The sequence below is a fragment of the Littorina saxatilis genome, linkage group LG10 (assembly GCF_037325665.1).
Source record: "Littorina saxatilis isolate snail1 linkage group LG10, US_GU_Lsax_2.0, whole genome shotgun sequence".
Lineage (NCBI taxonomy): Eukaryota > Metazoa > Mollusca > Gastropoda > Littorinimorpha > Littorinidae > Littorina > Littorina saxatilis.
The window spans coordinates 39,098,214-39,113,213 of NC_090254.1; the positions used below are offsets into that span (position 1 = coordinate 39,098,214).

At 43.1% G+C, this 15,000-nt stretch overlaps 2 protein-coding genes across 2 annotated transcripts in view; both read right to left on the minus strand.

Moving 5' to 3' along the window:
• Nucleotides 1–54: 54 nt before the first annotated feature.
• LOC138978790 (E3 ubiquitin-protein ligase MIB2-like) lies at nt 55–4,079 on the minus strand (the record flags this gene model as incomplete). Its single annotated transcript, XM_070351578.1, is given in 4 exon segments — nt 55–284; nt 591–745; nt 1,937–2,098; nt 3,942–4,079. Coding segments are annotated over 3 exon segments (397 nt in total), but the record flags the coding sequence as incomplete, so codon positions are not given.
• The window catches only part of LOC138977859 (E3 ubiquitin-protein ligase MIB2-like), a 26,128-nt gene continuing 14,658 nt past the window's right edge, over nt 3,531–15,000 (minus strand). Inside the window, exons 2-11 of the mRNA XM_070350464.1 lie at nt 14,261–14,462; nt 12,744–12,915; nt 12,183–12,289; nt 11,593–11,790; nt 11,003–11,157; nt 8,921–9,130; nt 7,260–7,434; nt 6,393–6,553; nt 3,946–4,084; nt 3,531–3,619 (exon numbers count right to left, since the gene is read on the minus strand). Of these exons, the coding sequence (XP_070206565.1) occupies nt 3,531–3,619; nt 3,946–4,084; nt 6,393–6,553; nt 7,260–7,434; nt 8,921–9,130; nt 11,003–11,157; nt 11,593–11,790; nt 12,183–12,289; nt 12,744–12,915; nt 14,261–14,453 (1,599 nt within the window). The 5' untranslated portion in view covers nt 14,454–14,462. The remainder of the gene's footprint in view (nt 3,620–3,945; nt 4,085–6,392; nt 6,554–7,259; nt 7,435–8,920; nt 9,131–11,002; nt 11,158–11,592; nt 11,791–12,182; nt 12,290–12,743; nt 12,916–14,260; nt 14,463–15,000) is intronic.

Consider the following 15,000-nt stretch of genomic DNA (forward strand, 5'->3'; position numbering starts at 1 on the left):
GAACACTTTAATTTACAATGTTCAGCCGGTTTAGAGTGAAAGCACAACACTCACCGTGCTGTATAAGAACCTGCACAGCGTCCATGTAGGCTTGTTCCGCTGCCACATGCAACGCCGTCTGCTTCTTGACAGTCTTCACGTCGACCTTGGCCTTGCCTGTCTCCAGCAGCACTTTCATGACGTCACTGTGGTTATTTATAGCGGCCACGTGCAGGGCCGTGAACCCGTCCTCCTTCTGCTCGTCTACCAAAGAGTTGTCTTTCTTTAGCAGGAGTTCTGCGATTCTGAACATTTATTTTAACAAATGATTAAAACAACTGGTCAGAATTTTGTTTTTATGTAAATATATATGAAGCGATGATGATACGCTAGAACAGGCCAATGTGAATTAATTTCAAACAAAGCTTTCCAAGCCTAAGATAGTGGTTGAAACATGTTCAAAACATGATCACTTAGGATCACCCCCCCCCCTCCCCCTACCCCCACCCCCTCTTTTTTTTTGAGGACAAAATAACTTCTCGGTTAGATTTTTTACCGTGATTACATCCCAACTATTCTTCTCAAGATCGTTGTATACGAAAAATGCTCACGTTGCTGTGTCCTTCATCGCGCAGAACTGTAGAGATGAGAAACCTTTCTTATTCTTCCGTCTGGCATCAATCTTTGGCCAGCCAATCAAAACCTCTGCTGCCGAGTGACGTCCTTGGCTTATTGCGTCATGAAGAGGGGTGTCTCCATCTACGTCCTGATGTGATTATATTCTTTATTTTACTGTTTGGCAAGCGAACATCGTAGCTGTCAAATAAATCTAGGCAAGTTACTCGACAAAAATAGGAAGATATGTGCACAGAACATTTTGATGAACGAGGTAAATCTTAGCATTTTTAACTCGGTATAAACCTCATCGCATACATGCATACCAATATGTCAACGGATTTCAACAAATCTCAAAAATGGGCCCTATGGCTTTGACATGTACGGAAAACCGCAAAATTACACATAAATTGAATGTCTGCACATTGTACAACCTCAAAGTAAAGCGGTACAACAAATAAGATAGAAGGAAAGTTATCCCCCCGAGTACGCTAGTACAGAGATCTGTAGCACAAGGGTCCAGCAGACTTTAATTGTGTGTCTGTGTGTGTGTCTCGACTTAACAGCTTATTGCTGGGAAACTACTGGGCGCAGTTCGTTCAAAAGTTGATACACTTGATAATAGGTTCGATTGATCGTATTAAAACTTCATAATGTTACCTGGGACCTAAATGCGAAATAAACCACAAAAAAACGACTTGGCGGTGGGAGGAATTCGCGGTGCAACAGCCAGCCAGGCAGTCTGATAGAACGGTGCAAGGTCTCGGCAAACCAAGACTATGCCATACTCGTAGCAAAGCCGCCGAATGGTACCGTAAACCAAGAATAGTGACGTAAGAAAATAGAATGTCGTCTTTTGATTTGGAATGTGACGTGTTTTAGAATGGAGATGTGGTAGTGTGTGTGTGTGTGTGTGTGTGTGTGTGAGAGAGAGAGAGGGAGAGAGAGAAGGAGTGAGGGAGAGAGAGTGTGTGTGTGTGTGTGTGTGTGTGTGTGTGTGTGTGTGTGTGTGTTTGTGTGTGTGAATGTCTGAAGAGTACTCGGGTCCAGCGCGAGCGTTTTTTATTACAAAAAGAAAGAAGGCCAGAGGTATTGTACATCAAAACGCCAATGTGCATGGTAGGTGAAAGACATTTGCACGATATTTGTTAGAACAGAGCTGTTATATAGTGCTATATGTCTTATGTAAAAACAATGTCCTGTTTGTATTATTGTTATGTACCACGCCTGAATTTCTCTATGAGATAATAGAGTATTCTTATTCTTCTTGATTATATTTAAAAATTTGAAAAATTTGAAAAATTTGAAAAAAAGCCAAAAGATGGAGCTGCTCGCTACTGACCGTGACGTTCATATCAGCACCTTTTGTGATGAACTTGCGCAAAAGGTTATGATGCCCGTAGAACGCGGCTTTGTGCGCAGGCGTCTGACCAGCATCATTGAATTGGCGACGGTGACGCCACAGCCTTTCGTCATCAGAAATTCCACCACTGGTTCGTGCTTCCTGCGAGTGACACACATTTCTATTTTATATCGTGTTGCGATTTGTGGATGATTGCTTTTAAATACAGTGAAACCCACTTTTAAAGACCATCCGATATAAAATCTCGCCCATTTGCTTTTTTTCTCAAATTGTTCATAACCTCAATTATTTTCTTTACGTTTTCAGACTCCGTCCGACGGGCGCAATGGCTTGGTGGTAAGACGCCGGCCTCCAAAGCGGAAGGTCGTGGGTTCGAATTCCGGCCGCGCCTGGTGGGTTAATGTGGAGAGTTTTCCGATCTACCAGGTCAACTTATGTGCAGACCTGCCAGTGCCTTATTCCCCTTCGTGTGTACACACAAGCACAAGACCAAGTGCGCACGGAAAAGATCCTGTAATCCATCTCAGAGTTCGGTGGGTTATAGAAACACAAAAATACCCAGCATGCTTCCTCCGAAAGCGGCGTATGGTTGCCTAAATGGCGGTGTAAAAACGGTCATACACGTAAAAATCCACTCGTGCAAAAACACGAGTGTACGTGGGAGTTCCAGCCCACGAACGCAGAAGAAGAAGACTCCGTCCAGTTAAAACCCTGGCTTCCACATTATGGCTGGTGAGTATTGAGAGGCGGGTTAATTCCCTTACATAGACACACAAGTGAGCACAGGTGTTGTGTGTTTGTTGTTTGTGCTTTTGCTGGGGGTTTCCCCCTTTGTGCGTGCCACGGGAATGCCCGGTAGCTCAGTTGGTAGAGCACTGGACTTGTGATCGAAAGGTCGCAGGTTCGAATTCGGGCCGGGACGGACACGGGTCAACTTTATGTGCAGACCCAGAGACGGAAGCCATGTCCCACCCCCGTGTCATCACAATGGCACGTAAAAGACCTTGGTCATTCTGCCATAAGTGCAGGTGGCTGAATACACCTAAACACGCAGACACCTGGGTAGCGCGACTCCGTTGCTGCTAGCTTTCCACTGGGAGGAAGCGACCCGAATTTCCCAGCGATGGGACAATAAAGTAATGAAAATGAAAAAAAATATATATATTTGTTTTTCTGACAGTAAATGAGGCCTAATTACTGCTGTCTGGCGTTCTGACCGTAATTCCTTTCGTCGTTTGACCTTGAACTTAGCGCTCTGGTTTCTCTTTTGCCTGCTTGTTTGATTGGTTGTTTGTCTGTTTGTTTCTTTTATGTTCAGGGGCGGATCAGTTAGTTTGTAAAGGGGGGCCGGGGGGGGGGGTGCACTAAGAATTCAAAAGTGGAAATCATGTGTGTCCGAAAGAAGCAATATGGTGCTCTCTTGTGCCATCTGAGCTTAGAAATAGTCTCCTGTCCGCCCAGCCGACCTTCCCCTTGACCCTGCTTGTGACCTCGATGTTTGATGCCCCCGCAAGGGGCACGGTACTCTCTAAGCACCCAAAACCTCAAAGAGAGATAACTGGCGGAAACCTTCCTATGTAGTCTCGTGTCCGCCCAGCCGACCTTCCCCTTGACCCTGCTTGTGACCTCGATGTTTGATGCCCCCGCAAGGGGCACGGTACTCTGTAAGCACCCAAAACCTCAAAGAGATAACTGGCGGAAACCTTCCTATTGCCACGGAATCATCTTACCCAATTCCCAAGTAAGTAAATCTCTCTCTTTTATTATTTTAGCTGGAGGAGGGGGGGTGCACGTGCATCCTGTGCACCCCCCCCCCCCCCTGGTTTTGTTTGTTTGTTTTGTTGTGTTTGTTTGTTCGATGCTTTCTTTCTTTCTTTTTTCTTGCTCTCGTTGTCTCTTTTTTTCTTTTCTTTCTCTACTACTTTTGTTTGTTTGCCTGCTTATTTGTTTGTCTGTTTGTTTGAAACGTGGTTGCATAACTGACATGCCGGCCATTAGCGGAGAATCTCCATCGCTGTCTCGGCCGTCGAGCTTAGCCCCGTTCTCCACGAGAATCTGCGTGATCTGCAGGTTGCCCTGGTTGGCCGCTAGGTGGAGCGCGCTCACTCCTTGCTCCTCGGCGTGAACCTGTACAAACATTACTTGTCTTAGCATCTTTGCTTCAAGCTTAAAAACATAAATGTTAAAAAAAAAAGGGTTAAACGAAATCAACACACAGACACACACACACACACACGCACGCACATACACACACACACACGCAAGCGCGCACACTTAAGGGAAAGTCGCCAATCCCGGAACAGTCGGCCAACTTGGAACACCTCAATATGCGATCAACGGGGAACAATTCATGAACAACTGTTTTGCAGAAATGTCCAGTGACATTCCTTGATATTATTCCAGCAAAAAAAATGACTACCGCGGCAAAACAAAAAAAAATGGTACGTTTTTTAAACTTTTCTTCCTTCTTCTTCTTATTTCTACCGTCTACAATTCGTATTATTACTCTTTATCTATATACGTTCACGTAAAATGTTGATTGCTGTGATAAACTTTCATAGATTTGCAATAACTTGAACGGAAAAAAAGATTTGAAACGTCACGTGTATCCAACAGAAAAACGCGAAATCCATGCAGGTGCCATGCGGCAATGATGGAACACATAAGAGAGGCAAACATGGAACAGTGTTCCAGCTTTGCCGCATTCTGTTCCATCTTACCCTCATCAAACAATAAACAGAACACTGCTGTTTTATTCACGTATTCAATTCTCTTTTCGGTTTTGTTGTGTTTTTCCTTTCTGTAAGTTTTATTGAATGATTGATTGATTTGTTTGACAGTATTATGAGACCCGAACGGCGGTGGTTACCAGAAGAAATTAGCTGCGCTTTGTCGGCAGTGAAAAACGGAGATATGGGTTTGCGTTACGCATCAAGAGCATATGGTGTTACTGTCACAACTCTTAAAAGTCATTTAGAAGGAAACAAACAAATTTGCAAAAGAAGAAGTAAAGTTCACAGGAAGACCTTCTACATTAACACCAGAGATAGAACAAGAACTAATCAATAGCATTCTTGAAGCTGAAATAAATTTGCCAACGTCACCCCCATCGTTGTTTTGTACACTGTACATGGAGATTCTGGTCATTATTATTGCTTGGTGTCAGCTGCAAATGTAAGCTTACCCGCTGCTGATGTCCTGCAACGCACAACCACAAGCTCGTCGAAGAGATCATCACGAAAAAAACCAATCTTCTCCTTACAAGCAAAAGCTGGAGATTTCACTTGCAAAAAGGCGTGCAGGTCAACAGAAAAGAGGAAAGAATGAAGCTACAAAATCTTCTGCTCAGAGAAACAAGAGGGGAATATCTTCTGATCAGAGGGAAAAAAAGGAGAACATTCTCGACGATGCGTTCTATCCCGGGGGAAAGCACTTGGTACTGCTTCATGTGTGGCACCAACTCCCCTGAGAACATGATACAGTGCCAGAGGTGCACACAGTGGGCACACGAGGACTGCGCTGACAGCAGCGGACAAAAGGACTTCGAAGTCTGTACTTAGCAATTTGTGTGTGTCTGCAAAATCAGTTCTTAAATCTGTTCTTAGTTATTTGCTTTGAGACTTTATGCGTAATGATTTTTACATTTAGTCAATTGGGCAGGTAGCCCTTTTATATCTATTTGTCAACAGAAGAGGGGTACAAATGAAGCTGCGAAATTTCGTGGTACTGCTTCATGTGTGGCACCAACTCCTCTGAGGATATGTTATAGTGCCAGAAGTGCACACAGTAATCACACGATGACTGCGCTGACAGTAGAAGACAAAGGACATTGTCTGCGAAATCGGTTCTTTGCCTATTTTTTCCTCTTTTTTTAAGGTTTTGTTTTTCAGTCCTTTTTAGACCTAGCCCTTATTTATCTTTTTGTTTTACATTTAAGGCTTAAATTGTTATCCGATTTGTTATTTCCTTGGTAAAAATCAAAATATGATGTTGAAAAAAAGACATTTACATAAAATGGCTTAATCAAAATGTTATGACGTATTTATTTATCTTGTGTGTGCTTGTTTGTGTGTGAATGAGAGTGTGTGGGTGTATATGTGTGTGTGTGAGACACAGACAGAGCTAGAAAGAGAGTCAGGGTGTGTTTGTATGTGTTCCGAGTTTGACAACACAGTGTTCCACTTTACACACCCATGCGTCCAACCTGGAACAAATGCAGACATTTTTATTATGATCAGTCTGATGAGTTGCGTGACTTATATTTTATTTTATGTGGTTTGATTATTTACTGATAGAGTCTAGTATGTGACAATATAAAGAACGCTTTGCAATATCCCTTTTTTTGGTCTGGAACGGCTGTTTCTCCTTAACTGTTCCAGGTTTAGCGACTTTCCCCTACACACACACACACACACACACACACTCAAACTCCTACCAAGGCCTTGTCTTTGTCAACGAGCCGTTTGACCCCCGTGATGTCATTCTCTAGGACAGCTTTGATCATCAGTTTCTGAGGCATGCTGGCTTGAGCTTCCATGGCCGCCTTCAGGAAAACTGCACCAAGCAGCTGATTCAGCGCTCCAAGACTTGACTCGGCTGGAAAATAAAGAATATCAATCTGAAATGGCCACATAGACATTGCCACTCAAATCACACAATCTAAAGGAAAGTTGTTTTTCAGTTGTCGACAGAGATTGAATGAATCAAGTCTGTTCATTCACCGGTCACGTGTTGTCAGCATGTATGTGTGTATCTATCGACAGTTTCCTGGTTCTGCTCAATCCTGGAAAGCTCGCCAATAATTGTCAAAGGTGGCGAGATAGGATTAATGTTTTGATGTGGATGTAATATTTTGGAACAATTATATTTTCTAACACTTGAGTGTTTTTGTATACATGTCTCAACTGTTACTTTCGTGGAGTGTTGAAACCCCACAATTGACCACTACCATCACTGCTACTACTATAACATCAACAACACAAACAGCATCAAGAAACATTTACATCTGTCAAAGAACGCCTGGACCTAGCACAGGGCTCTACAAGGATGGTGTCGAGTTTCGCGCCAGGAGCCGGTGTGAGACAAGCGGGGTGGAATATCAACCACCACCATCACTGAGCACTACCACAATAACATCAACAACGCAAACAGCACCAAGAAACCTTTACCTCTGTCAAAGGAAGGCCGAGACCGAGCAGAAGGTTCAACAACGAAGTTGTCGAGTTTCGCGGCACCTCATTGAATACCCACCACCACCATCACTGCAACTATTATAACATCAACAGCACCAAGAAACCTTTACCTCTGTCAAAGGAAGGCCTTGACCGAGCAGAAGGCTCGACAACGATGGTGTCGAGTTTAGCGCCAGGTGCCGGCGTGAGACAAGCGGGGTTGAAGAGCCACTTCTGCTGTCCGAACTGCACCACCACATCCCCGTCACTGTCCATCTTGATTACCTCCCCTACCTTGCCCAGACTCTGAAAGGACATGAAGATAATAATATAGAGAGATTAAGAAGCACTACCACATTCGTTTCGTTGGCATTTTCGGTTGTAAAACGCCACACCTTTTTGAGTACACGTGACTTTTGATCTCTATGAAAAGAAATTCGCTTCGCCGAGATAAACAAAATTCGTAGAATTGGTCATTCTGACGAAAGTGACTTCGGTCGCGTTTTATATTCGAATAGTCATAAAATATGCCTACCTTGTGTAATCGATGTATGCTCTGACATCTTTAGGCGCGATTTATCATTGAAATGTTTTTAAAAATCAAGTTTAAAAAGCCGTAAAGCAGGCTTGAATTGGGTAAGTGAGTGACTGAGCAGACGAAAAAAAATTCAAGATGGCGACCCAAACATCAGGCTCAATTTTTCAGTCGGCTGGTCAAGCCGCCTAGAGGAGAAAAATGCATGAAGCAGTTAAAGTTTATGATGTGTTGAGTTGTGGCCTGAGTATCTGATGCGTTTCAGCAGAAGTGAGGCAGCTGGTATTATCTGATCGACACTTCTGAACCGGTGCGACCAGCGAAACAAAATTCTTCTGTCCTCTTAACCGCTGTACTAGCGACACATGGTGTTCCCCCGCCGAGTGTCTTTTGCAACCACGAAAATGCCAACCATATGAATGTGGTAGCCCTTCTTAAAGTCTCTATGAGGATTTGTTTTCGTTTTTGGTATTGACACAGATTGTGTTCGATAATGGAAACAAAGTTTTCCTTATTGTTTTTCTCTTTTTTTAATTTTTCTATTTCAAAAAGATTTGTCGCGTTGATCATATTCCGCCATGACATTTCTGGCATGTTTATGTGAGCACTTACCATAAGTTTTAAACTTGTTGTGCTCCTTTTTAATGATGTTGTTATATTATCATGTGTCTGTTTATGAATAAAATACTGTTTAAACCAAGACATGAGGATGATAGTCGCTGGTTCAGTTCAATGCTGGTTATTTACCCAGGTGCCAGGTTAACTCTCACTTACTCTATTGCATATGTCAAACAGGGTGACCCCCCAAACAATGCCATCCATAAAAATGCTAATCCAATCTACGTATGTTGAGCGAATTCCTTCATATTTGGTATGCATTAACGTTAGGGTATGCATGATCATATCACCATTCGATTTAAACCTTCCAGTTGTTTATATATAGGAGTATCTGAAGGTCTAAGTGTACAAAAACACCCCAGATCATCGGTGACCAGTAGAAATCAATTTCAGAAAATCTGAACGGGTTAAATTGGGCGAGCGTGGTTACCGTTCAGTGTCAAACCTGCTACTATTGAGTCAATCCCTGAATTTGGATATTTGTCCAAAGCCTCCTCCTCCTCCTCTTCCTCCTTATCATCATCATCATCATCACCATCATCATCATCATCATCATTGTCATCACCATCTTCATTCATCATCATCACCATCATCATCATCTTCATCATCACCATCATCATCCCCGACATAGTAACTTACCGACTTCATGTCATCGTTGAAGCCACCATGACCGTCCTGAAAGACCTTGACCTTGTTATCGTCCTCGATGACACGCACGTGATCTCCAGTGGAGATGTTGGCGACTTTCTTCAGGGCCTGAGGCACCAGGCGGTACTTCTTGGGTCCGAACCCCACGATGGCGTCACCGTTAGCAGCGAAGCCTTTCACTTCTCCAACCTTACCCACACACTGTAAAAAGTCGCGTAAGGCGAAATGACTACATTTAGTCAAGCTGTTGAACTCACAGAATGAAACTGAACGCACTGCATTTTTTTCACAATGACCGTAGTCCGCCGCTGCAAAAGGCAGTGAAATTGACGAGCCTGTTTGGCGCGGTAGTGGTTTCGCTGTGCTGCATAGCACGCTTTTCTGTACCTCTCTTCGTTTTAACTTTCTGAGCGTGTTTTTAATCCAAACATATCATATCTATATGTTTTTTGAATCAGGAACCGACAAGAAATAAGATGAAATTGTTTTTAAATCGATTTCGGAAATTTAATTTTAATCATAATTTTTATATTTTTAATTTTCAGAGCTTGTTTTTAATCCGAATATAACATATTTATATGTTTTTGGAATCAGAACATGATGAAAAATAACATGAACGTAATTTTGGATCGTTTTATAAAAAAACACATTTTATTACAATTTTCAGATTTTTATTGACCAAAGTCATTAGTTAATTTTTAAGCCTCCAAGCTGAAATGCAATACCAAAGTCCGGCCTTCGTCGAAAATTGATTTACAAAAAATTTCAATCAATTTGATTGAAAAATGAAGGTGTGACAGTGCCGCCTCAACTTTTACAAAAAGCCGGATATGATGTCATTAAAGATATTTATCGAAAAAATGAGAAAAAAAACGTCTGGGGATATCATACCCAGAAACTCTCATGTAACATTTTATAAAGATCGGTCCAGTAGTTTACTCTGAATCGCTCTACACACACGCACAGACAGACAGACAGACACACACACACACACACACACACGCACAGACACACACACACACACACACCACGACCCTCGTCTCGATTCCCCCTCTATGTTAAAACATTTAGTCAAAACTTGACTAAATGTAAAAACAGAATGATGGAAGTTATCAGCTTCTGAGATAGTGGTACAGCTACAGTGGTTTATACCACCTTTCACGACACCGTCTAGCCCTCCCCCCATCAAAAGACCATACCTCCCAATTCAAAACCTCGGGTTTTAGACACTTTTTTTCCACACATTGTAAAACAGATGGATGCATGATGACAGCTTCAAAGCTGGTGGTACAGTGGTCCCCCCTTTTACAACCCCCCCCCCCCCCTTCTCCTCCCTTTTAAAGACTACTCCTCCTAATCTAAAATCCCGGGGGTTTAGACACTTGTATTTACCACACATTGTAAAACAGATGGATGCATGATGACAGCTTCAAAGCTGGTGGTACAGTGGTCCCCCCTTTTACAACCCCCCCCCCCCCCCCCTTCTCCTCCCTTTTAAAGACTACTCCTCCTAATCTAAAATCCCGGGGGTTTAGACACTTGTATTTACCACACACTGTAAAACAGATGGAAGTTGGCAGCTTCAGAGCTGGTGGTACTGTGCGTGGTACCCCATTTTACGCCCCCGCCCCCCCCCCCCCCCACACCCCTCTTTTAAAGACCACCCCTCCTAATCTAAAACCCCTCGTTTTTGTCGTAAACAGACTGAGGGTAAACTATGCTACCAAGGTGTTTTTTTTTAACGAGGTTGATTTTGTAATTGTAATCGTCAATCTGTTTTGGGATTTTTGCAACAAAAGCCACTTGTCCTCCTGGCTTTGTAATTTTATTGTCTCATCTTCTGGCACTACGCTCTACTTCAAAAATGTCAGCACAGCAAGTTAAGCATTACAGGTCCATATCACGTGTCAATCTGCTTTTAATGCCACAACTTCTTTCATGTTGTTGCTTTTAAGAGCACGTGTATAAGCTTTGCTTGCTGTGCTCCAGTTATTAAATTGATTGTATCCGGCATTGTTATCTCTAAGTTTCTGAATAAATTGCTTAAAACCAACAGCGACAACATGTACCAACCCGAGTCATACCAACAGCCCAGCCGCTGCGAGACTTCTGCAGCTCCTGCAGTTTGTCAGCCCCAACTGTGATAACCACACGGTCCCCTTCAGCAATACCTACGTCACCGACAGCGTCTGATGATGCTGATGACGTCACTGTGTAGTTCTTAGGATCTGGAGAAATACAGAGGGGAAACAGTTGTTGTGGGCAAAGGCCAGCCTGTGACTGCATGTCTTTGAAGCTCTGCCTACACACTCTTACATTTACTGTTCTTGTGAAGCTTATCGGATCTCATTATTGACCTTTTTTTTTAATCGTCCACAAAATGATGAACGAAACTTATCTGACCGTATCCATGTCCCACCCCTTGGTCATTCTGCCATAAGTGCAGGTGGCTGATAACAGCTTAACACGCATACCCCTGTGTATCTCATCTAAAGTCGAGGTATCACCCAGGAACATGCCGCTAATGGCTTCACCGTGAGGGCGTAAAACAACATTATCACACAACATATCTGATCGTGTGTTTCGGTCGATCTCTGGCAAAGGCGGTGGACGAAATGCTATTGACATTGTCATTGAAAAGAAGCACTTTGTTCCAGACTCACCCAAGATAGGCAGGTGGTGGGGGTAGCACTCCCCACCAGGCGCCTCCTCGCTGTACTGAAGGTCCACCTTGCCCTTGAAGCCCACCCTGTACACGTTCTTGAACTTGTTCCCCGTCCACTCGACCTTCACCGTGGAGCGAGCTGAGTTCGTTGCTGGGGTGATGATGTCAAGGACGTGACCTTCTGACCCTGGACCTCCTGTAATGATACACTATATAATTATAATAGGGGTGTAGTCTGGTGTCATGATTTGACAAAACGCTGAAACAGTCCTGTGTGGGGGGGGGGGCGAGTGTGTGTGTGTGTGTGCGTGCGTGCGTGCGTGTGTGTGTGCGTGCGTGCGTGCGTGTGCGTGCGTGCGTGCGTGTGTGTGCGTGCGCGCGTGCGTGTTTGTTGTTTGTTTGCTTAACGCCCAGCCGACCACGAAGGGCCATATCAAGGGCGCCTGCGTGTGTGTGCGTGCGTGGGTGTGCGTGTGTGTACGTGCGTGCGTACGCGCGTGTACTTGCGTACTTGTGTGTGTATCAGTGTGTGTGTGTGTTTGCGTGCATGCGTGCTTTAGTTTGTCAGTGTGAAGATGGAAGACATACCGTCCTGATCACTCCACTCCCAGTCTCGCCCCCGTGTGACTGTAGCGTCCGGGTAGATACCCATCACCCGTATCTTAGTGCTCTTGTTACGTTTCTCCATCCTCTCTCTGCAAAATAATCAACACATGGTCTATTGTAATTGTCAATGTGGTGGCGTGATTAAAAGCAGGAGGTAGAGAATGGTGGATGGACGGATGGATGGATAGATGAATGGATAGATGGATGGATGGGTTATTCGTTAAGGCGATAGTTCCATTTGAGGTAGAGAAGGAGAAAGTAGAGAGAAAGTTTCGAGGAAAACAGCAGGGCAGACATGACATCTCAAAACTCACGGTTTGGTTAAAAAAAATTATTTCCATTTAACTGTTCATGAAATGTACATAAACATATAAATATGAAAACAACTACAAGCCTATGGTGTATGGTGGTGTCTTCAAACACATTTTAAATATAATTATTAAAACAAAATAAGTAAGCAAATGGTAGACAGTTACGAATAATACATAAACAGTGATAGCGGTGAACACAAACCAGAACAAAATAAAGATAAATAAAACTCACGGTTTAGACTTTGAAGTTTCGTATCGGTCAAACTGGTGGCCACAGTCGTGCGTGTCCCCGAAGTAACAGAGAGAACACAGGTCGTAGTCCTCACATTGAGTACACCTCCATCTCAAGCCCACGATGCCCGATTCCTGGCACTCGTCACAGGTGTGGTCTGCGTGTCGCACACCTGCATAACAAGTATCGACGTAATCTTGCAATTTTGGCATCACTCGTTTTCGACAGCTTTTCAAGAGAAGGCCAACATTAACACTGATTATTGTTAGTTATTATGAACAATTGTTTATATGTGTACCTGGTATGGATAGAAAGGTAAAATAATGTTTAATCATGTATTGTCAATCTAGATTGTCACTAAGGTCAGTTAAATAATTATTCATCAAAGAAAACTTCTACTCTGCACCCAAGGCACCCACGCCACTGATTGTTGGTATTTGTCCAAGTGAACGGATGCTCTTATTCCATGTGGAGGCCTAGACAGATCTAGATCTGTGACGGTTTGTTTGTTTGTTTGTTTGTTTGTTTGTTCGCTTAACGCCCAGTCCACCACGAAGGGTGATATCAGAGCGGTGCTGCTTTGACATTTAACGAGCGCCACACACAAGACAGAAGTCGCAGCACAGGCTTCATGTCTCACCCAGTCACATTATTCTGACACCGGACCAACCAGTCCTAGCACTAACCCCATAATGCCAGACGCCAGGCGGAGCAGCCACTAGGTTGCCAATTTTAAAGGCACAGTGCAGCTCACAGCCTTCGTTTTGCGTTTTTGTTGCAGCTGAGTGCATTTACAGTTCAAAAATCCTCCTATGGTAGTAAAACAAACCCAAAACTACCCAACGACGACATCTGTGAAGCTCGACAGTTTCTTGTTCACGCGAGTGCATAAATTAACCTAGTTATTCAACTGAGTGATTCCGGCCTCCATTTTGTATTACACAAACTCATGATGACGTCTCACATAGTTTGCTAGTGACGTGTCTTTTTGTGCATGATGTGGTGATCGACCTGATCTAAATTTAGATCCAAAAATAGGTCAAGACCAGCCGGGTCCGAGTACGAAATTAATTCGTAAAAAAATCGCAGTTCTTGACTCTTTGGGTGCAAGTCAATGAAACTTGGTAGTTCTTCTAACGGATAGTTGCTTGAGGTATGACTAAAAGCCCCAGGGGCTCCGTGCACCTGGATTTGACAAGTTCAGTACCTTTAAAGTCTTAGGTATGATCCGGCCGGGGTTCGAATCCACGACCTTCCGCTCACGGGGCGGACGCCTTACCACTAGGCCACCGTGTTGCGGTATCTGTGGCGGTAAGCACCATCGTGTTCAGAGGAAACCCCCTTTTAAGACCCCCCAATTTAAGACTCCCTCCTTGTTTCTCAGACTTTCTGTTCTTAACCTCTGTAAAATGTCCCCCATTTCAATCCTACCTTTCTTTTTAAGACACAATTTTTTCAGATATTTGGAGGTCTTAAAAGGGGGGTTCCGCTGCACTGCGGGAAGAACCAAAACTTACCAACTGTGGCATTGTCAAGGACAAGTACTTCATTCGTCCCCGCTTTGACCTTGGACACTTGACCTCCGTCCCACGTGACCTCAACCGTCCCATCATCCTCTGCGCCAACCACAGTGCCCACGTGACCTTCACCACCATCTGCGTCACCTTGTTTCCAACCGGGTCCACGAATCACACGCAGTCCGGCCAACATTTTGATTGGCTGCAAGGATGAAAACATCTTTAGGAAAATGTAAAAAGAAACAAACCTACAAACAAAGAGAAAAGAAAGAAAGAAAGAAAGAAAGAAAGAAAGAAAGAAAGAATGAATGAAAGAAAGAAAGAAAGAAAGAAAGAAAGAAAGAAAGAAAGAAAGAATCAAGGAAACAGAAACGAAAGAAAGAGAGAAATAAAGAGAATAAAAGTTAGAAAGAAAGATAGAATGAAAGAAAGAAAGAAAGAAAGATAGAATGATAGAAAGAAAGAAAGAAAGAAAGAATGAAAGAAAGAATGATAGAAAGAAAGAATGAAAGAAAGATAGAATGATAGAAAGAAAGAAAGAAAGAATGAAAGAATGAATGAAAGAAAGAAAGAAAGAAAGAAAGAAAGAAAGAAAGAATGAAAGAAAGAAAGAAAGAAAGAAAGAAAGAATGAATGAAAGAAAGAAAGAAAGAAGAAAAAGAAAGAAAGAAAGAAAGAAAGAAAGAAAGAATGAATGAATGAATGAAAGAAAGAAAGAAAGAAAGAAAAAGAAAGAAAGA